The 22457-nt window shown below is 41.1% G+C and overlaps 1 protein-coding gene and 1 long non-coding RNA gene across 3 annotated transcripts in view; one reads left to right on the top strand and one right to left on the bottom strand.

Annotated features, from left to right (window-relative positions):
• MICU2 (mitochondrial calcium uptake 2) overlaps positions 1–22457 on the top strand; it is a 215461-nt gene that overhangs the window by 185526 nt on the left and 7478 nt on the right. For both annotated transcript variants that reach the window (XM_074985444.1, XM_074985448.1), the window contains exons 7-10: positions 3345–3410; positions 10330–10427; positions 18318–18489; positions 18777–18885. In XM_074985444.1, coding sequence (XP_074841545.1) covers positions 3345–3410; positions 10330–10427; positions 18318–18489; positions 18777–18885 — 445 coding nt within the window. The remainder of the gene's footprint in view (positions 1–3344; positions 3411–10329; positions 10428–18317; positions 18490–18776; positions 18886–22457) is intronic.
• Positions 10442–22457, bottom strand: part of LOC142008266 (uncharacterized) — a 37064-nt gene continuing 25048 nt past the window's right edge. The window contains exons 2-3 of the long non-coding RNA XR_012644122.1: positions 12902–12991; positions 10442–12469 (exon numbers count right to left, since the gene is read on the bottom strand). This is a non-coding gene — a long non-coding RNA (uncharacterized LOC142008266). The remainder of the gene's footprint in view (positions 12470–12901; positions 12992–22457) is intronic.

Genomic DNA, 22457 nt, shown 5'->3' with positions numbered 1-22457 from the left:
AGAGGAGTAATATGGTATCTTACAGTTCTGGGCTATTCTGAGTGAAGTGCCACACAAGTACACATCACAAAAAACAAGAGGCCAAAACATTAACTAAACACAGATATTGAACTACTCTGTTACACCTAGAGGTGTGGCATATAGTTCTTGTATAATCTCCAAAGCTGTCAGTTCCACAAGTACTACATTTGGTTGAACAATTTTTCATCTTTTGAAATTTTATTTTTGTTTTCAAAAATGAAGTGTATTCCACACTAAAGCTATCCTTCTGAGAAGATCATTTTGTTAATAATATATTTCTCTGCTAGAGAAGCACCAATGTTTTATAATATGCCTCAGCCTTTTTGACTAATTTAATGAATGATGGTCATTGTGTATTACTATGATGAACAGATATAAGTATTACACACAGAGAAATGTTGCAATGTGATAAGAATCTCTTGCTTAAGGCACAGTTCTCTCTATTCCACTGCAAACTACCTCCTCTTCCTTCCACCCTCCTTGTCCTGGAAAAACCTTTTCAGACTCCTGAGAAGACCAATTAATTCTTTCTAGAAAATGGATAATGAACTTCACAGGAATTTATGTACACTTTTTAGAATACAACCTGTGTCATAACTAGCTAATTTTGTGCCTGAGGCAAAAATATAAAATTGTACTCTCTCATATATTCATAGTAGTTATTTTGTACAAAAAGGGAAAATGCATAAATAATAATACTACCACCGCACTGCTTACACTGGCTGGGGTTAGAGCAGGGGCCTGGGGATGCCTGGCTCTGGGGGAGTGGAGGGGAATGGGATTACAGCAGGGACCTGGCCTCCCACATGGCTTCCAGAGACCTCAGGGGGGCGAGATGCCACCCAGAGCTGCCCTGCGCAGCCCACAGGGCAACTCCAGCTGGGAGCCATCCTGTGTCTCGTGGGTAGCCTCGTTTAAGTGTCTCCTGCCAGCCTTTTCCCTCCAGGGAGCGTGGGGCAGGCAGGAAATGTACGCACCCTGGCTGCCAGCAGGCCAGGATCCCTCCAAGTCTGCTCCCTTGCACCTTCAGTGGACATGGCGGGCAGGGGCAGCCCAGGAAAAGCAGCACCATAGGAATGGGCATGGAGGTACCATTGGCCCACAGGAGCCACACCAGGGAAATGGCAGCAACACAGGCCTCCTCCTCTGCTGCTGCTGCTGCATGTGCTTGTCCCACCATGTGGTGGGACACCCCATGTGTGTGGCTCTTCCTGCACTGTGCATCCAGGAGCAGGGCTAGCACACAGCTGGGTGGCACGTGGCTGCCCAGCACAGGCTCGGGCTGCACCGCATCCACTGCCTGTCCCTGGCCCAGCCCCACTCCCCACTCCTTTCTGGGACCTGCCACATGGCCCCCTGACTGGGGGTCAGTGCTGTAACAAGGGTGAGGGCCAGTGCAGCACTCGCCTGCGCCCGAGACGAGTGCCTCACTCGCCTTGCCCTTGTGACGGCCCTGAATACAACACTAATCTTGTAGATGCCTTTTTTCAATATTATTCTTTAAGCCTAGACATGTGAGTGAATACTTTCAGTGGGTTATGCATTTTACAAAAATTCTCACAAGCATCGAAACCAATGAAAAAAATCACATTTCTTTGCTTTGTGGAAGAATAAACATTTTGCTGCTTCGTCTCTTTTGTTTTCATGTACACAGAAGTTAAAAATTCTTCAGATAAAAAGGGAGTTTTCCACAAAATGGCTAATTTTTTTCACTTTTAAGCAATCGTGATTTTTTTTCCAAAGCAGAATTTGCTGTTTGCTATGAAAATTTGGTTCATTACCAAAAGAACTTCATGCTCCTACAAAGACAATGTATCAAAGGTACTGCAAGAACCATAAATAAAGGATTAAGGAAGAATTCAAAAGTATACAGCTCTTTGCATTGCAGAAGAACGAAGGGACACCAGCCAAGGATAAAGGCCTCGTTGTCTTTATGAGCATGCTGTCATAAAGCCAGTCCCTACCCAGAGAACTCAGAATCTAGGTTATGACAAGATACAACAGCTAGATTAGAGACACAAAATGAAAGGGGTTGAAGAAGTAGTGTAACAAGAATATGAGCAGTAAGTAGTGTTCTTGAATCACCACCTGCAGAGCCACTGTCAGTCAATACTGGTTTTTTAGGCATCATGGCAAAGGTGAGTCTTAAGAGGAGTTTTAAAACAAAGTAGTAGCTTTGCGAATTTTGTTAGGAAGCCTTTCCTCTTAATAAGGGACAGCATGAAGGATGGCTCAGAGGTGTTTGAGAGAAACAGACTAGAAGATGGCTATATAGATTGTAAAAAGATCTCCCCTAAATGACTTGAAATCCACACTGGTCTATTTGCATTCGTTTATCCCAAATGTAATGACAGGTACTTGTTCTTTTTTTTGCTATCCATTTGAGGATTGATATGAATGTCTATGAAAGGTAGGTGAATTTTACTATGTACTATGTTAACTAACTCCATTTTGTAAGGACTGTTGACTTCTCAAGCTACTTGTGAACAAATATAAAATATACCCATGGAAGAAAGCTTGCTGCAAGGAGTGTTTCCAAATGATACGTATTTTTAGTGAACTGAAGATGAATAGCTGTGTTTTCCTAGTACCGTTATTTTAAATATTATTTTCTGTTTTAAGCAAATGACTTTTGAAGATGAAGTTTAGATCCTTTTTGAAGCTTCTCTCTATTGACACATTCAACAATATTGTATTTTTTTAAAGTCCAGGACACATTTCGATGTACAAAATAAAAAAGTAGTTTCTCTGACTTGTTAAATAGCTTTGGATTTGAAATTAGCTGGTCTTGTTAACTATATGGTGCCTTGTTTAAGTTTTCTGTCTAAACAGGGGAACGTCTTACACTATTTGAGAAATATTCAGAGGTATTTAAAATATGCATCGATAAAGTGGATAGGACATAGCCATATTTTCCACCTTCATATTCTTACCTCCTAGAATGATCGTAGATATCATATCCTTGATTCTTGAGATTTTTCAGAGGTGGATGGTAAAAAAAGCATGCTCCCAATGTAAGAGAATCTCTGCAATTAAGACCAGAATGACTAATAAAAGAACAGCTCATTATGCTGTGCTTTGCTTGAATTTATTAAATAAGAGAAATGTGATGGATCAGACCTCTGTAAAAAGTGAGCAAACTATCTTTTAAATATATAAAGTATTTTGAGCATGAAAAATAGTTTGATGGCTAGGAACAGAGCAATAGAAAAATATGAGGTAAATTAAAAGGTGAGATTAATTAAAAAAATTCCTAAAATACAAATACAATAATTTTAAACCAATCAAAATATTTACAGATTCTCTGTTTCTGTTATGTTTAGCTTCAGAAAATCATAGGGAAACAAGATGACTTGAGAAAAGATTCTGGACATGAAACTGTATCACAGGTATGTTTGTAGACAGCAAGTTAATCATTTTCCTTAAGCGGATTTCTGTAGAACTTACACTGAACTCCGTATGTTAAATGTTTTTTGCAGAGTTTTATATTAATTCATCCCTGTCAACTTTGATATTTCTAATTAAATGCAAGTGTATGATCTGTCACTTCTGCCTTTTAGTTTTGTTAGGAGAAATGTTATAAATATTTTTCACTTTTACTTCTGAGTTTCCTAATAAAACATATTAATGTTCTTTGTTACTATGTAGCCACTCTGTTCTTGTTTGAGTGCTTGCTCCTGTGCATTCCAATACGTGCGTGCTCACACCAAATGCATGCACAGTCTGGAGGACTTTTCCCTAGCAATACCCGTTGAGTTGGCTGTGGCGCACCTCATGGTGATGTCATCCTGATGTCACATATATCCCCCTGCTGATCTGAGCCCTGCTCATTTCCTTCTTTCCACCAGTAATGTTCATTGTAGCTTCTGATTCTTGCTTTACAAATCCTGTTTTTCCTGTGAATTTCAGTGTTTAGCAGTTCTTTGTAGTGTAGAGCAGTTTAACAGGTCAGTAGTTAAGTGGTTGGTTAGCTGTGGGGTGGTTTTCCCTCAGCTAGTCTGCACACACTCTTCAGGCATGCAGCGGTCCCAGGGCTTCAAAGCTTCCTCTAAGTGCAGAAAGCTTATGCCTAGAGGCAGCCCATATGCTGCCTGCCTCAAGTGCTTGGGGGAAGGTTGGCTGCCCAATAAGTGCAGTATTTATTGGTGGGATTAAGCCGCAAACTAAAATGGGGAGCAACCAGCAGCTTAAAGTCCTTCTAATGGAACCAGTGCTCAGCCACTCAGTGTGCAACACGCCAGCCTTCGGGCAGGAGGTCTTGGCACTGCATCATGAAGAACAGTGAGGGCACTGACACCACACCCCCGGGCACAGGGCAGGTTCCCCCACTCAGCTCTGGTCCCATGCTCTGATGCCAAAGAAAAGGATTAAGAGAAGGCGCTCTCCCTACCAGAGGTCTGGCAAAGCCCTAGAGGCAGCTGGCATATTGCCAACAGTGCCTATATCAGGTGACTTAGCCCCAGCAATGTCTACTCCAGCACCCATGATGGGGCCATTGAATCCTGTGTCAGTGGACACCCCAGAGCCAGTGGTCATAGAAGAGGAACTAGACCTCCCCTCCACATCAGATATCTTTGTGTCTGTGCCAGTGGCTCTGGACCTGACCCCTTACCTCATTGCCCCCTCCTTTGATACCAGTACAGCGGTTGCCTTCTGCACTGTGCCACCAATGGATCAGCATGAGAGGCACTCCAAGTACTGATCCCTGGAACCGTCAGACTCTGCTCCATCATCATCAGCATTGGAATATTCCTCTGCCTTGGATGCAGAGTCATTTCTGTCCTGAAGCTTGCAGTACCATTCTCACTCTCAGCACTATTCACAGCACCAGTGCCTGGACCCATCAGCAGCACCAGCTTAGTCCTGGCCCCACACGGCATCAAGCACTTATGCGGTGGCCCTTTTGGACTCTGTGGGCACACCACCAGAGCCTGTCAAGGGCTGTCTCTGTGGCACAGTCGACCCATACCACACTAATAGCATCTTCAGTGGCCCCAGCTCCTCCCAGAGGCGTCTGTGACCTGTGATGAACCAACCACTGCACTGTTCCTTCCTGCTCTGCTCCTTCAGGACTAACTTCAGGAGCTGGACCTATTTGATGACCATCAGGCCCGGGATCACTCAGCTACCCATGGCGCTTCTGTATCTTCATCCCCAGATGAGGTGCTGGCGAGTATCTCTAGGTCACCTTCGTCTATGGACTCAATGGCTCACCAAGACCTGCTACAGTGTGTGGCCCAGTGTCTCCACCTGCAGGCCAAGGAGGTAGTGGAGGACTCAAATCCTACTGTGGATGTGCTGGCTCTGGAGAGCCCAGCCAGGGTGGCAATCACTATCATTAAGATAATTTAGGCCAACACCAAGGTGTTGTGGCAAAACCCAGCATTTGTTGTGCCAACAGCTCAGAGGGTAAAATGGCTATATTTTGTGCTGCATAGAGGCTTTGAACACCGATATGCCTACCCCACCCTGGCTGGGCTCACTGGTTGTAGCAGCTGTCAACCATAAAGCGTGCCAAGGTCAGCTGGGAATCACTCTAAAAGATAAACAGGCCAATGCCCTGGGCCTGTTTGGTAGGAAAGTTTATTCCACAGGTGGCCTTCAGCTGCTGGTTTCCTACCAGCAGGCACTCTTCAGCTGTTCCACTTTCATCTCTTGGCATGCCCTTGCTAAGTTTCAGGAACTCCTCCCCTCTGATGCCAGGAAAGAGTTTGCAGCTGTGGTGCAGGACAGCCATACTGTCACCAGGATGGTGCTCCAAACAGCACAATTGCAGAACATATAAAGAGCCTTCCAGTTACATCTTAATGCATATCATCATGAATCACTTCATGTATCAGTGTTAACTATGATTTGTCTAAGATTCCAGCCCTGCCGGTCCTGCACACTCCGTGAGGCCACAGGCCTCCTTGGAGGCTTACCTGGTGCAGATCCCTATCCAGGTCATGTGCACGGTAGCAATGGGATCCTCCACCCACACCTTTACACTTCATTATGCCATTATACAGCAGGCATCGGATGACGCTGTGTGCGGCAGAGCAGTTTTGTAGTCTGGTATCAGATGAGATCCAACCCCTTCTCCATTCAAACTAGTGGTAAGTCACATACTGGAATGCACAGGAGCAAGCACTCAAAGAAAAAACACTTACTTACCTTTGTAGCTGATCTTCGAGATGTGTTGCTCCTGTCCGTTGCAGACCCTCCTTTTACCTGCAGAGAGAGGCTGTATCTGAAATAGGTAACTCCCAAGTTATGCAGGGCTTTAGAGGCTAACATGAATGCATGCAAGAGCCAATAGGTAACCAATACAGACTATTGAGTAGCTTCTACATTCTGAATTAGCTTCAGTTTCCATTGATTTACAATGTGGCCCCAGTCTTGCACTGAGAAGGGCATGGACCAATTGAAGGTGGAAAAAAAATCCTAGATACATTCCTCCAACAGTACTTGGTGCTCCCACAGATAATCTAATGTTGTTAAAAAAAAGTTTACCACACATCCTCAATTAAAGAGGCAGATATAGTTCTCATATCTTTTGGCTGCCTCCTTCAATCTACCAACATTACTTAATTCTTTCCCAGGCTGAATTTGAGCCAGCTAGCTGTCATGGACTGTGTAATCTCTATGGTACACGCAGATAAAGCATTCTGTACCAATGGCTGGTTGTGTGAGACTGAGAAACAGAGCTGGGAATCTTCAGCATATTGAAAACACCTTAAGATTGAGGGTAGTTGATAAAGCTAACAATACCAGTAAGGGCACATTGCCAAAAGGAGATGATTACACATCTAGTGCTTTCTCTGTCCGGCACCCAGGCTGATTCCAGGACTGACAGGGATCATGAAGACCTGAGGCGCCTATGTATTTGACAGTCTTTCTGCATAACCTTCTTTACAACTTAGCCAAAAAAGGAAGATCAGATACTATGGTGATAGCTGTCTAGATTGTCATTGTCCAGCATTATGGTGAAGAGGAGCTTCCTTATGAAAGCCAGCAAATTCTACAAACTATAGAACCAGTTCTTCCTCGATGGCGTTCAGCAGGCACAAAGATATGATTGTAGTACAGTATTCATAATATTTCTTGTATCTCATTAAGCATGAAGACCTGGTGTTTGCCCATTCAAGATGTTACTCTAGTTCCGTGGAAGCAGATAATTCAGTCTAAATCTGTTTGATATTCTCCAAAGTAGTGGTAAAGCTACACATGTTCTTGATGGTTTGTTGCATCAGGTGCCCCCTTAGTATAATTTTTAAATAGGTCCCATGATTTAATAAGGAGATAAATTTTGTTTTGTCTGAGCCATAAATAATTGTTGATTTGAAAAGGACTAGTTTCAGGATTTGTAGTAAAATTTTCAAAAGCGCCTATGTGATTCAGCAACTTGCTACTTTCAGAAAACGTACTCTTTTATTTTGATAAAATTGTGGTAGAAATACTGGCTATTATGTTTGTACAGGTTGCCAGATGAGAGTGCCAGATTAGAGAGGTTCAACATCTATAATCCAGCATGATTTTAATTAACCAGACAGCCACTTATCATGGGTGTGGCCAAGTTTCCTGTGGTCCCATAAAATTTGTTTACAGCCTATAGTTCTGGCTCTCAGTGTTCTGTGCTGTTATTTAGCTGTACTTTACCTCTAAATCAGCAAGAACTCCTGTGGCACCTTGTAGACTAACAGATATTTTGGAGCATAAGTTTCATGGGCAAACACCTGCTTCGTCAGATGCATGAGTTGGTGGGGGGTGGGGGGTTCAGAGGAGAATTTAAAGAGAGGGGTCTCTTTAAGTCAATATTCATTCCCAGAGCTGTCGGAGAAAGTTTCAAAATCTAAATTATGCTTCCACCTAACCTCAGAAGAGTGAGGGGTTGGAAATATTGTGTGTCTCATACACTTCCGCAAAGAATTGCCATGGGGGTATTAATTTATAAGTATGTGGAGAGCAGCAGGAAAGGCCACTAATGATTCTGTGGACAAAAAAAGAATAGTGTACTATAAATGTACCTTCATGTAATAGCATTAACCCTGGTAAAGCAGATATTTGAAACTTTACCCTTAAGCAATTGTCTCAGGTTTCCTGTAACATATTCTGCTTTCAAGAAAAGTACGGTTTTGTAGTTTCTAAACACAGTCTACTCTCACTTGCATAGTGCTTGGACATGTACCAATTTCACCTTGGAATTTCAACTGATAAAAGAGGGTAGCAAACAAGTAGGTGCATATTTATTATAAATCCCAGGATAGGTTTTGTCATCTTAGATAAGATGAGATAGGTATTGTTTATATGTCGTCTTCTAGCTTATAAGGAGAAATCTGAGTACAGGAACAGCGTACCTTTTTTGTTGTAGATTTAGTCTTTAAAAGGTTATTATAAGCATTTGATTTTCAGCTATAGTTTTCAGAGCAACACAAGATTTTGACTTCACTGAATGTGCATTATTGAAAGCATTATGTTAGTTGTGAGTTAAATTTAAAAATATAAATGATTTCAGGAAATCTATTATGTACTGGAATATATAAATTAAAAGTACAAAAACTCATTAGAAATAGATACTATGAGCTGATCCTCCTTTGTTTCTTCTTGTAAAGCCATGAATGCTGACATGACAACAACAATTACACTTTTGACATTGAAATAAGCATCTATGAACATTTTATACATCAGTCATCATATATGAAGCCTAAGCATTTAAACTTCTGTAGCACAGACCTTGGGATTATTTATTTACATTGTCTATCTGCAGTCAAATGATAAAATGCAGTGCCATTGCATGAGTCCTGAAAAGATTGTTTTTACGTTTGCTCATACTTAGCTCATATTATTGGTATTTTATGAAATGTGGCATAGAATAGAAACAAGGAATGTTACCTTGTAAAATACTTTGTGTCATATGCAGTAAGCATGAAACACAATGAACTAATGGGACTGATTATGCTGAAAGCTAAATAACCATTAGTATTAAACCTCATGAATAGACTCTTGTCTTTTATCTTACCTCTTCAGCAGGATAAAAGACACAGAGGCTATTTAGATGTCATAAGAATAGTTCTCTTGAAATCACTGTGGACTTCCAAAAAAAATCTCTCTTAATGTTGCTTAGTGTTTTGTTGTGTTCAAAGAAAAGCCACTATGCTAGTGGTGAAAGAAGAATAAAACAGAAATCCAGCACATTGTGTGGCTTTAGGTTTTATAAAGACACGGTGGTTGAGCTGAAGTGTATTCTTTATTTTCTGTAGTTATTTTTTCCATAAGAAAAAAGTTACGCAGTAAAAGCAACAGCTGTTAGAGAAAATTGAGATGAACAAACAGCTTTCTAACAACATAATAACAATATGAAGAATGAATGCAAAAATGTAAATGTAGTCTCTGTGTGTTGTGTGTTTCAGACTAATCTGACTTTGTTACAAATCAGAATTTGTGTGGTGCTGTAGCTGAAGGTTCCCAAACCAAACCCAGATGAATTAGTTGAAAATTATTTTTTCTGAATGTTAAATTGATTTGAAAGGCAATATAAACCTAAAAATGAATCTTGCTGAATAGCTAACCAGCAATTTTATCAGTAACTAGTAACAAAGGACATAAAAAGTGTGTTGTGCCATATAACGTTAAAGTGCAAATTAGTATATCCAGTTTCATGACTGTTGCAGAGTTTAATTCAAAGTATGTATGAAACTACAAAATATTTTTTCAAGACATCTGTTATTTCCTATCCCAAATGGTTCTTTTAATGAGAAATTTGCACTTGAATCGCAGTACATTAAAAAGACAAGGTTTTATTATTAGTAAATATTGCCAGATTGCTTTGCCACATTTGGGTAGATGCTGTGTGTTTTAAGCAACCTATGGTTGTATATAAGAAAAAGAAAGCTGTAATAGGAAGATGCTAAGAATATGAGACTAAAAAGCCGTACAGTATTTAGATTTTTTTTAAATTGTGAATTACTTTTTTATCAGTAATAATAGAGAACATAGTCAGGAGATGATTTCTGTTTTTTGGCTAAATCGTAATTGTCTCGCCTTATTTCCAATTATTATAACCTGTTTACCAAAGAAAAGAAAAATTGTGTATGTTGGTTGAATAGTGTTTAACTACTATACTTGATACCAGGAGCAGAATATTGAAGGGGAAGGTCAGAATTCAGCTTGGCAGAGAACAATTCAGCTTTGCTTTGGAATTCTCTACCTATTGTCTGCAGGAGAATAACAGAATTACAAGTGACTTCTTGGAAACTCTAGTTCAAATATGCATTACCAGTTTTGTGTTTAATTGTTAGTAATTTATTGTGAGTTTATTTTTGTTTGTAGGAGACAGAATTGGAAGGTTCCAGTGTTAATACAACATTGCTGGTGCACTTCTTTGGAAGAGCGGGAAAGGAGAAACTTCGCTATTCTGAGTTTTGCAGGTAGTGTACAAATACTAGTTTTATCGTTCATTTTAGTAATCATTCTTACTTATAAGTTCCTCACTTGAGTAGTGATGAGTTTGTCTCCCTTTGGTTAACTCTGATAAGCACTGGCTGATAAATCTGAAGAAAAATGGGTGCTTTTCAGTGCTACACAGGAGAGTGTAAATAGTAAAGCACTCTAACAAGCTGCACTCTAACTGCTGTGTAGACCTTGTAGCATTCTTTGATGGTATCTAGCTTGCATTCTCTTTCAAAACAGTTGCACAAATTAGATAGCTTAGGGAGTCACTAGCAAGATCTACATGAGTCAGTTGGACCATAACACGAGGAAGGAAGAAAAATTGTTCTCCTTGGCCTCTGAGGATAGGACAAGGAGCAATGGGCTTAAACTGCAGCAAGGGAGGTTTAGGTTGGACATTAGGAAAAACTTCCCAACTGTCACTGTGGTTAACCACTGAAATAAATTGCTTAGGGAGGTTGTGGAATCTCCATCACTGGAGATATTTCAGAGCAGGTTAGACAGACGTCTATCAGGGATGATCTAGACGGCGCTCGGGTCCTGCCGTATGAGCAGGGGATTGGACGTTGGCCTCTCAAGGTCCCTTCCAGTTCTGGTGTTCCATGATTCTATGATCCAGTACTTGTCAAATCACCCTCCTCTAGTGCACTTTGCTTTCGCTATGTATACATTCGGAAAAATACACTGATGGTACAGTAAACCTTCATGAAGCGCAATTCGATCTGCGCTTAACTCGTATTAACACGAGAAGTGCAAATCAAAACCGTTCCCCCTTGCCCCCAACTCCCTCAGCTGAGAGAGCCCAGTGACCACACAGCTGCTTGCTGGGAGAAACCACACCATAAGCCTCTGTCTGCGCATTGGGCTCCCTGGGCTCCTGAAACATCATCTGCATGTTTACTGTTGAGCACCAAACTTTTACATCACAACAATTTACCTGCTGTCATATTGAAACAGGACAAGATTAGTTTCATTAATATTCCATTTCCAATGGTAATTCATAATCTGCTAAAAAAGTTGCAGCATAAAATAGATAGTCTGATTAGTGTCCAACTACAATGGAGTGAGTCAGCACTGAATTTAGTAGCAGATGCTGTTGCAATCACTGGAGTTTTAGGAAAAGCCAGAACAAAAAAGTGGGGGAGTGGCATTTTTCTTTACACTATAAAGTGTTTCTATGCCACTGACTTAGGCACATACCAGCCTTCAAATAAACAAATTTCTCTCTTTTGAAGCCCTTGACTCAATAAACCCCTAATGAGTAAAATAAGTTTAAGTTGTCTGCAGCTACTTTCTTTATAAATATAGTAGGCACTCTTCACCAAACGGAGGACACATAGCACCAGTAAAAGATTGTGTTTGCATACATAGTGTAAACTGGAATGCCTCAGGTTTTAGATAAAATCCTGCATTGACCTAATGAGGCATGACACTGATAAAACTATGTACCTAGTACATTCAGAAAATGTAGGTTAAAGACCTTTGCCTACCACACAGATGGAGGCCTGTAATGAAAATCAAACTCCCACATCTTGCTCTTAAGCTTTGTGGGATAAGTGTAAGGTTTAATGCAGGTAATTTTTCAACAGTGGCAGTTATTTTTCATAGAGGTGGAATGTGCCTCTTTATCACTGCATATACACTCCATTTAAGTTGCAACGTGACAGTGAAGTTTGTTTAACGCATAGAAAGGTGAATAAAAGGATCAGTGTCTTTTTAACCTATGTAGAGAGATCACTTTTCACATGATTTTATTTGCAAGCAAATCAAGCACATCATTTCTGGGTTCCCATTGTTAGAGGCAAATGTGATTTCTATCTGATGGCCTCTCACAACATTTTACCTCACACGGAAAGCTATTGTTGGCTGTTTGATCAAAGTGCCATGCTGTTTTTACAAGACATGATTGATGAGCTATATAGGCATAGATCATTGTCAAAAGGAAAAAATAATGATGGTAAATGCTTTTATCATTTTCCAAGTTGTTGTTAGAAAGTCTTTTCGCTGATCAATGCAGCACCTAGAAAAAGAAGGAATTATCAGATTTTATTAAGACACATAAAAACCTGTCACACTGGTTATATATAAATTTTTCTGTGTGCTTTAGATTTCCCAAAACAAAGGAAGATGGTGGAATCCTCTATATCTGATCTAACTGGGCCTGTAGCCAAATTGGATAATCAAAAAAATCAGATAATCCAAATACTGGGCGGGGCTCAGCTTTTCCACCCCAGAAGTGGCAGGGCTCACACGCCCAGCCCACAAGGTGGTACAGCTGACAGCCTGAGGTTATCATAGAAGGACCAGTAATGGAGGCTTGGATAAAAAGGTTTCTACTGCATTTTCATCATGAAATTTCACCCTGGTTACAGGCAGGGGGTCTGTGCTAGATACAGTACCATTCGGTATTTACATTAAATGACTTATGTAAAGGAATGAAGAGCATACTTACAAAGCGTGGATACCATCAGTCTGGAAGAGGTTCTGGCACGTTGGAGATCAGAATTAGAATCAAAATGACCTTGACAAATTGGAGAATGGTCTGAAATCAATAAGATGAAAGCCAATAAAGATAAGTGTGACATACTTACTTTTGAGAAGAAAAGTCAGTTGCACAGCTACAAAATTGGGAATAAAAGACTGGACGGCCCTGGTGGTACCCGCTGCTGCTGGTGAGTGTCAGAGGAGACCCCCCGCAACCCCTGATACCAGTGTGAGACACCCCTGCTAATCCCCTGGGCCCCCCAGAGTCTCAGGCCCCACTGGTTGTGGCCCTTTGCCCCTTCCACCAACAGTATTTGGTGGGTATATACCCTGTCATGCCCCTCCCACATGTCATCCCTGCCTCGTGAGATTCCATTTATTCATCCATAGTTTCATGATTCTGCTGGAACTCAGCTATTATGGATGCTCAAAGTTGCAGAGGGAGACCTTATCTCACTGGTAGCTCAGGCCAATCACCGTAAACACCTGAACTGAACTCCATGTTTAATGGTGTGTTAGTGCAGAGTGGAACTCCAGGGTGATGTGTCTATGGCAACCTTTGTTGTTAGGTTAAGCGAGCAGCTGCCTTCGTATCAGTTGGTTCTTTTTCAGATTTTATTCGTAGATCAGAATCTTGTGCTAAACAGTGCTGCCGTAGGATGTCAGGGTGCCGTACAAACATTCTGAAGTACAGAAACTAAATTATAGGAAGGACACTTCCCTAATTTAAACTTTGTGTTTCATTTTGGTACTTTTTGCTATAAAAAAGTGCAGAGCTAGCTTTGTATTTCAAAATCCTAAATTGGCAAATCTGTCTCTAGAGCCCTGAAGTTCCCCTACTTTCACTTCACTTTCACTTTCATTTAAACATCTTTCTGTGTGGAAGCAGAGTACCTTGGGAGTGGGCACAAAGGGCCCCAGTCTTGACTGGGGATTCTGGATGCCAGGATATCACAAAAAATTAACAACAAATTTGGCTGTGGGTCTTAAACACATGTTGCTTTGAAGAATATGGATAACAAGCTAGATGAAATTAAAATACTGTCTTCTCCCTATATTCTTCCTTCTTATATATTATCAATTTCTCTTATACGCTTCTTAAACTCTGGTCTTGATTCTGATTTTTGTTACAATGGTGTAAAAGTAATTTCCTTGATTGCAGTGAATTTACTCTGCATTTACACTGAATATCTGAGGTCAGAATCTTGTCCTCTGTTCCGATAGTGAAATCAATGGCAGAGCTCCCATTGATTTCAGTGGTTTCAACCCTAAAATTTACTTTTCCCATCTAATGTTCCCTCAAAACTATGGACTGTTTAAGAAATCTGAAATCTCTTTAGCTATGAGCATTGTTTTGAGCAAATGCAACAAAGACCTAGCAGGTACATAGAAAAACATCTACAATCAAGTTAGCTAGAGACTTCTCAAAAACTGTTACTAACAATAAAAAAAACTTACTAGAATTTTAACTTGCATGTCTGGTAATGAAAATGTCCTGATGCGGTGAATCATACACTGGTAGCTCAAAATATTGGGGGACTATCACATCTGAATTTTAAATTGCATTGTTCAGCTGCTGCTCTTAGAAACATTTGGTACTGCATGAAATCTTCCCACTCTGGCATTCCAAGAGCCAACCTTCTAGCCTGAAATGCAATACTTACTGAATTCCTTACATCTAAATAGATAATCCACCCTATCTCACCAGAGGCGAGGGAGGGTTGGCCCTACAGCAGAAAGAATGCTCTGTTTCCAAAGGCGGGGCAGAGGGGAAAGAGACAATGCCCAAGAAACACTTTTTTATAACAAATGATTGTAATAATTCATAAACCTTGATGCTCCTTTTACCAGTTCTGCTTGCAATTAATGTAAATTTATAAGCCCAATTATCAAACACCCCTCCATCTCCATGGGTCAGGAGGGATGTTGCTGGTTGCAATTAGAAGAGGGTATGTGTCCCTCTGAGAAGGAGGGGAGCACATGTTGGAAATGTCAGGCTCAGCCTTCTCCTCAGATTTATTTTATCCTGTTGGCTGTTTGAGAGTAGCCCCACAATTTAAACTTTTCCCTGGACTGCAGGAGCCCCCCACCTCTTCGCTTACTCTGACCTCTGTCTGTTTAATTGTAAATAGCAAGTTGTAGTTCCCGGATGCTCTGGACCTGACTGGCTGCCTGTGTTTTGGGATATGAAAAAAAAAAATCCCACTGGACAAAGCTGGTAGAGGTCTAATGAGTTTTTTTGCCTCCTCGCAGCACTGTGGAACCACAACTGTTGTAAAGAAGAACAGGATTTAGAAGTCTAAGCCTACATCTACACTTACCAGGAATATCAACGGCTGCTATTCAATTTTAGGTACGCCAGTTGTGTACCTGAAATCAATTTTGCAGCCATCGACATTGGCCTGTCCTCACTGCAGAATGTCGATGAGAGCACTCCTTCCACTGGCATTCCTTAATTCTTGCAGCTTGCAAGGAGCTCCAGGTTCGACATTGCTCCTGGAATGCGCCATTTCACACATGCATAAAAAACAGTGCCCCAGAAGACCAAACCGTATCTTCCACAGTTAGTGTAGACCCAGTCTAATTTTAAAAAATACTGTAGGAATGTGCAGTTTGTCACAGCTTGCATTCTACGTCTAGTGCAGATAAGGGCTAAAGGGGCCATCTCCCAGAAGTAACTGAGGCCCAGGACTCTTGCCTGTGAATTTTGTCTCTCTAGGGCAGGAGTCGGAAACCTTTTTCAAGTCAGAGGCCACTGGCTTGTGGACAAATTAGTTGGGGCCCAAGGGAAGCCAGGGGTCCGAGTGAGAGGGAGGGTGCAGGAGTGGGCTGGAGACGGGCAATCTGGGCATGAGTGGGGTTCAAGGGTGGGCTGAGGGTCGGGAATCTGGGTGGGAGGAAGCTGCAGGAGCTGACTTGGGGTGTAGGTCTAGGTGGGAGGAAGTGTTTAGGATGGTTTGGGGTGTGGAGTCAGGAAGAGAGGGGTCAGGGTGGGGATGAGTCGTCTGGGAGGGAGAGGACAAGAGCAGGGTGCGGGTGGGGAGTCTTGGTGGGAGGCAGGTGCAAGAGAGGGGTGTGGAGTTTGAGAGAGATGGGTCAGGCTGCATGTGGAGAGTCAAGGGTGGGATGGGGTGTAGGAGAGGGGTGTAGGGTTTGGGAGGGGAGGGGTGGCAGGAAGGGGCCACCAGAGCAGTTGAGGGATGCAGGGTCTGGACGACAAGTGCAACTTATCTGCTCATCCCCAGACGCACATGGCTCTAGGTCCCGTCCCTTCACGTGCAGGCACCCCAACGTCTACTGCTCTGATTGGCTGGAATCCTGACCAATCAGTGCAGTGGTATGATGCCTCTGGGCAGTTCTGCTGAGGCCATTGCTGCTCTCCTTCCCCTGGCCAGGGGAACAGCAGCAAGTGGCAGTGAAACCCAGAGCCACTTCTGCTTCCTGAGCCCTGCAGAGCCCGTGGTCTGTATCTGGCCCTGGCTGGCCTAATCTGGCCCACAAAACTCAGGGCTCTAAAACCTCCACTCTGCCACAGGCCAGATACTATGGAGGGGGGAGCCCCAAGCCTCAGGGACTGGATCCAACAAGCTGGACCACTGGCTATGGCTTCCCCACCCCTGCTCTAGGGAGAAGGGAGGGTGGAAGCCTTCATAAACCAAGGTCCCCACTTGGATCTTCTCTCTTCTTCCTCATGGGGTGGAGGGCTAGAGGACTCAGAAGTGACTTGAACCCTGGGGTCTACCCCCAGGTTATTGCTTATGTGGTAGGAGACCCCTACATCCATACTGGATCCATTTAAATGCCTGGTATGTGAGGTGGGGGTGAAAATATACCACCCCAACACATTAAGTTAATGAAGTTGCAGCCTACTGTGTCTGTCTGTCTTTCACTTGCATTTCATAAGCAATAAAGCTTTATTCACACACCCTCTTGTTTATGCAGCACTAATTATGTGGAGGAAAATACAAGAGATCTTATGTTACAACGGTAATCTTGACATATTCCCCTACAGAGAATACACAGCTCCAAGCTGCTAATTGTTCAAGTGATCTCATTGCAGAACTAACGATAGCTGCACTGGCTAAAAGCCCTAGTTTCAGAGAAAAGAGTTCATATATAATGGCCCTGCAAGCACTGATAAGCAAAGGACGCTCTACCAGTATCTGCTGCAGACACTTTCCTTACTACTCTTATTTTCCAAGTAATTGCTTAGTACTAGTATGAAAGTACTTTGTATCATCCTCTCTGTAGTTTGGTATTGCCACTCAATAAAAACAAGTTCTTGTTAGAACCTGTGGGCATCGAGAAGAAAGCAGAGAGAGAGGCAAATTACAAAGGGTACACTCAGGAATAGGTGCCTTGTTATCTTACGTTTCCAATAAAAATGTAACCCCATAGAGAAGAGGGAAACAGAAAGATAATAACCATTAACAAAAGAGGAAAAAAAGACATTTAAAAATACTGTTCAGTGTGAGAGCGCTCCATGGATATCTAGATTTTAAGGTCAAAAATGGATCCCATGTGATTATTTCATCCAAAATAAGGAAACTAAAAGCCGCACCTGTGTTTACAGTTGTAATTTTTGTTGCTGACAGTTGTAGTCTGTTTCATGAATTGTCTGTCTGTTATAGCAAAATAATCTAGTAAATTTCCTAATCTTCATTTTTTCCTACATCTTACTATGCTTTTAATCTTAGAACTTGCAGCACTGTTTTTATGCCAATCATATTCCCTTTTAGTTTCTGTCTTCCAGCCCCTTTTCATTGTTAGAAATTTTGTGGCTTGTGACTCTTAGGGTGTAATACCTTTAATCATTGTCCAGTTCTTTCATTCCTCAATTTTTAACATTAAATTGCATAAGCCACTTGTTAGCTCATAACCTAGAAATACTAGGTCAGTCCCTTTTGCATTAAATTGTCCTGTGAGTGGCCAGTCGTCTTATATATGCATGCACACTTTGCTGGATATTCTCTTCTTTGGGTAATTGTTGTTTACTTACATAACAGTACATTATTCCATCTTATACGTACTGACTGCAACTTCGATGAATGTACATAGACTTAGAGAGCACCCTAGTGGTATAATTACTGAAACACAACATTGAAATACTTACATGCACAGGTAAAACTAATGTGGATTCCTGTGGCACCTTAATTTTTCAGTCTTTTAGGTGCCACAGGACTCGTTTTTGCTGAAACAGAGTAACGTGGCTATCCCTCTGAAACAGGTAAACCTATATCATGGACATATTAAACAGCATGTAATAATTTGTAATAGAAAGTTACATAGACTTTAAAATGTTCCTATTTCCTCTCTGGAGTAATTAGTTTAATATTAATAGTACCAACTTGTAATTATTTTTGTATTTCACTATATTGCTTTAGATTTATGGAAAATTTACAAACAGAGGTTCAAGAAATGGAATTCATACAGTTTTCCAAAGGTATGAACTTCATGAGAAAAGAGGACTTTGCAGAATGGCTATTGTATTTCACTGATGAAGAAAACAACGAAATTTACTGGCAAAATGTGAAAGAGAGAATCCAAGCTGGAGAGGTTGGTACATAGAATGCTTTTTTTTTGTCCCTTATTTTAAATTCAAATGCAAGTTTCTATGTAGATACATATATACCAGCAGTGTTGTTATTTTTAAATAGAGGAGTTTTTGCAACCTTTCATTTAATTTTGCTGTCCATAAACATGATGATCGTTTAACAACTAGAAAATAGAAATATTAAAGGTGAGAGCCACAGTAATACCTACATGCTAGAATCAAAGGGAATTAGACTTATTTGGTTCTGAATTTATCAAAGAAACCTAATTCGAATTATTTGGTACTCTAGAATATCAGCTTGGATGAATTCAAGACGTTTTGCCAATTTACAAATCGCTTAGAAGACTTTTCTATTGCCATGCAAATGTTTACAGTAGCTAACCGTCCTGTTAAACTGGGTAAGTAGTAGAAATTTTAGTATATTTACCTTTAAATAACAGGAGGAATACTGCATAGAGAACGTGTGAATAAGTCATCTCAAAAATTAGTGTGGTGGTCTCCAAAAGCCATAGTATTAAAATTTTACTCCAAATTAATTTAACTAACATAAAGAATATCACCATTTATAACCACAAGTATTTAAGATTTCTAAATCCTGGTGCGTGCTAGTTCTTGTGTTATGAAAAGGAGTAAATAACACTTCCTTATCTGTTTTCTGTACACCAGTCATGATTCTGTAGACCTCAATGATATCTTTTTCAACATGAAAAGTTCGAGTCTTATTAATCTCTCCTCATATGGAAGGTGTTCCATACCCCTAATTATTTTTGTTGCTTTTTTCTGAAACGTTTCCAATTGTAATGTATCTTTTTTGAGATGGGGTGACTACATCTGCACTTCAGTATTCAAGATTTGGGCCTACCATGGATTTACATAGAGGCAATATCATCATCAACCACCACCACCACAGGCTCAGCACCCATTGGTGTCTGATGCCTCCCTCGCTATTTTCTTCTCTGTTTTTCTGTCCACTGCAGAGTTGCTTAGTTTCTGTACACTAGCTCCACACCAATCTACTATAGCATCTACCCATTCTCTGTGGGGTCTGCCTCTCCTATTCAAACCAACCATTATGCCGAGTACCAGTGTCTTGATTTTTCATTCATTGTTCATTCTGCAGATATGCCCAAATAGCTGTAACTTTCATTGTGTAACTTTCTGGGTTTCTTTTGGCTGTATCTTCCTGTATAATTCCTCATTGGTGACCTTCTCCATCCATCCCATTCCCAGGGTTTTCTATGACAACTCATCTTGAATGCCAATATCCTCTTCGAATCTTTCATTATCACCCATGTCTAACATCCATGTAACATGCTGCTGCATACACACATCTTCAAGACATACAGCTTCATTCTTAAGCTAATCACTTTGCTTTTCCAGATCTTATTCATTGCCTCCAAACTCACTCTTGCTTTCACTAGTCTAGTCGCTATTTCCTTCTTATACTTCTTACAGTAGATCATACGTTATGTTGCTCCCCAGATATGTGAACTTCTCTACTTTCTCTGGTTCGATCCCAACTACACTGATCTTCCTTTCTATTTCCTTATTTTCAAATACCGCTGTTTTTAATTTTATCAATATTCATAATCAGTCCATACCGCTTCCCTTCCTAGTTTAGCACCTGCACAGTTCTCACTAGTTCCTCTTCATCTTCCTCAATAATAACTACATCATCTGTGAACCTCAAGTTGTTAATTCTCATCCCATAAACTGATATCCCTTCAACTTCTTCCTTGATCTTCTCCGTCGCTCTTTCTAGGTGCCTGATGAAGATACGTGGCAATATCAGATCTCCTTGTCTTGTACTTCTACTCATTCTAAACCAACTTCCCAACTCTCCGCACATTCTCACCTCTGCCTCCGCATTCTTGTTGATATCCTTCAGCAACTGTATTAGTCTGCTATCCAATCCATACAACTCCAACACCGCCCAAGTCACTTTCTGATCTGTACTATGAAATGCCTTCTGAAAATCGATGAAGCAATTATAGATGTTCTTGTTCTGTCATCAAGCTTTCTCCGCTATCAATCTTAGTGCAGATATCTGCTGTATGGTATTTCTGTCTTTCCTGACTCCCTCTTGCTTGTCTGCTAGACGTTCTTCTATCTGTGATCTTAGTCTCTCTGTCAGTATCATTATCAGCACCTTGCCTAGATGGCTCGTTAGGGCAATCATTCTGTACTTCTTGCAATCCGATGCACTTCCTTTCTCATGTATTGTCACTAGCGCAGATCTGATCCATTTCTTAGGTGCCTTCCCTTCTTTCCATGCTATATCACATAGTCTGTGTGTTTCCTGAATCATACTACTTTCACTGTATTTGATCATCTCTCCCATGATCTGATCATTTCTAGGTCTCTTGCTGTTCTTTAATCATTTCAGTACTCTTCCTACTTCTTCCTTCGAAGTATCGTTCTCGCTCTTGATGTTCGGCAGCGATATCTCTTTCAGTTCTTCGGTCAGTCCCTCTGAGACACTCGGCTCCAACTGTGCTTTGTACAGGTCAGTGCAGTATCTCATCCAGCGCTGCACAACCTTCTCCTTGTTCATGAGCATCTCATCATTCTCATCTTTGATCGCCATCTGTTTCGGCTGCCACTTCCTATTAATATTCCTAATCATGTTATACACTTCCCTGGTCTTGCAATTGCCATAATACCTCTCTATAGCTTTACAGTGATTCCCACTATTCTGTTTGCTTTTATAACTCCTGCTTCACATTGAGTGGATGTTTTCCAAGAACTATCACACTGACTCCAAGACCTGGTGTGGTTTTTTGGATGATGAAAGCTAATTTAGACCCCATCATTTTATTTTTATAGTTGGGATTATGTTTACAAATGTGCATTACTTTGCATTTATCCACATTAAATTTCATAATAAGCCTCTTCATATGTCAGGTCACTTTTGGTTTTTGATACAGTCCTTTTTTAATGGATGTTTATCTGTCCTTTTGTTCTGAACTTACACGGCGTCTAACCCATGCAGTCCTCATTCGTGACTAAGGCTCTAACTCCACCATGAAGCCACTAAGAGTTCCATGCCAGTCCCAAGCCAGGATGAAGGAGGAGGGTTGGTCAGATGTGTGTCGATGCGCTGACCATCAAACAACAATACAAATGAAATCTGATGCCAGTAAAACCAAATGTTAAAAGATGCCGGCTCGGACGTCGCCCGGATAAACAAGGTCCACGATACCAATCGAGCGATCAGGGTTGGGTCCATAAGTTGGCTACCAAAAGAAAATTACACCTAACACATATGCTATCCATTGGAACATGGAATGTCCAAACACTGTGTACAATTGGAAAATTAGAGCTGCTTTGGAAGGAAATGGAGAGATATCGATGCAATATACTTGGACTGGCAGAGATGCGTTGGATGGGATCAGGAGAGAGATGCGGTTGCGAAGTCATTTGGTCAGGAAACAAAACAAAGCATGAAGCAGGAGTTGGATTTCTTCTTAGCAAAACAGCTAGAAGAGCATTATTAGGATACAAACTGGTGAATGCAAGAATGATGGTTGCACAATTCGAAGCAAAACCGTTCGACATCTCAGTCATTCAGGTGTATGCACCTATGTCAGACAGTACGGAGGAAGAGATTGAGCTATTTTATTAAGACTTGACAAAGACGGTGGAGGAGGTACCGAAGAAAGATGTGTTGATCATCAGAGGAGATTGGAATGCGAAGGTTGGAACAGATAATGAAGGTTGGGAGAGAATCATGGGAAGGTTTGGATAAGGAGAAAGAAACGAATGAGGTGAGAAACTGTTAGAGTTTGCCACAGAGCATGAGATGGTGATTTGCAACACAAGATTCCAACAAAAGGACTATAGGAAGTGGACATGGTGATTGAATGACGGGAAGTCCAAGAACACGGTAGATATGATTTTGATAAGAAGAAGGTGGATAACATCAGTACAGCAGTGCCGAACTTTCCAAGGAGCAAATATAGACTCAGAC

Source organism: Carettochelys insculpta, chromosome 1, assembly GCF_033958435.1.
Source record: "Carettochelys insculpta isolate YL-2023 chromosome 1, ASM3395843v1, whole genome shotgun sequence".
Lineage (NCBI taxonomy): Eukaryota > Metazoa > Chordata > Testudines > Carettochelyidae > Carettochelys > Carettochelys insculpta.
Note: the sequence above shows the minus strand (reverse complement) of the source record. Positions and strands in the feature narration are given on the sequence as shown.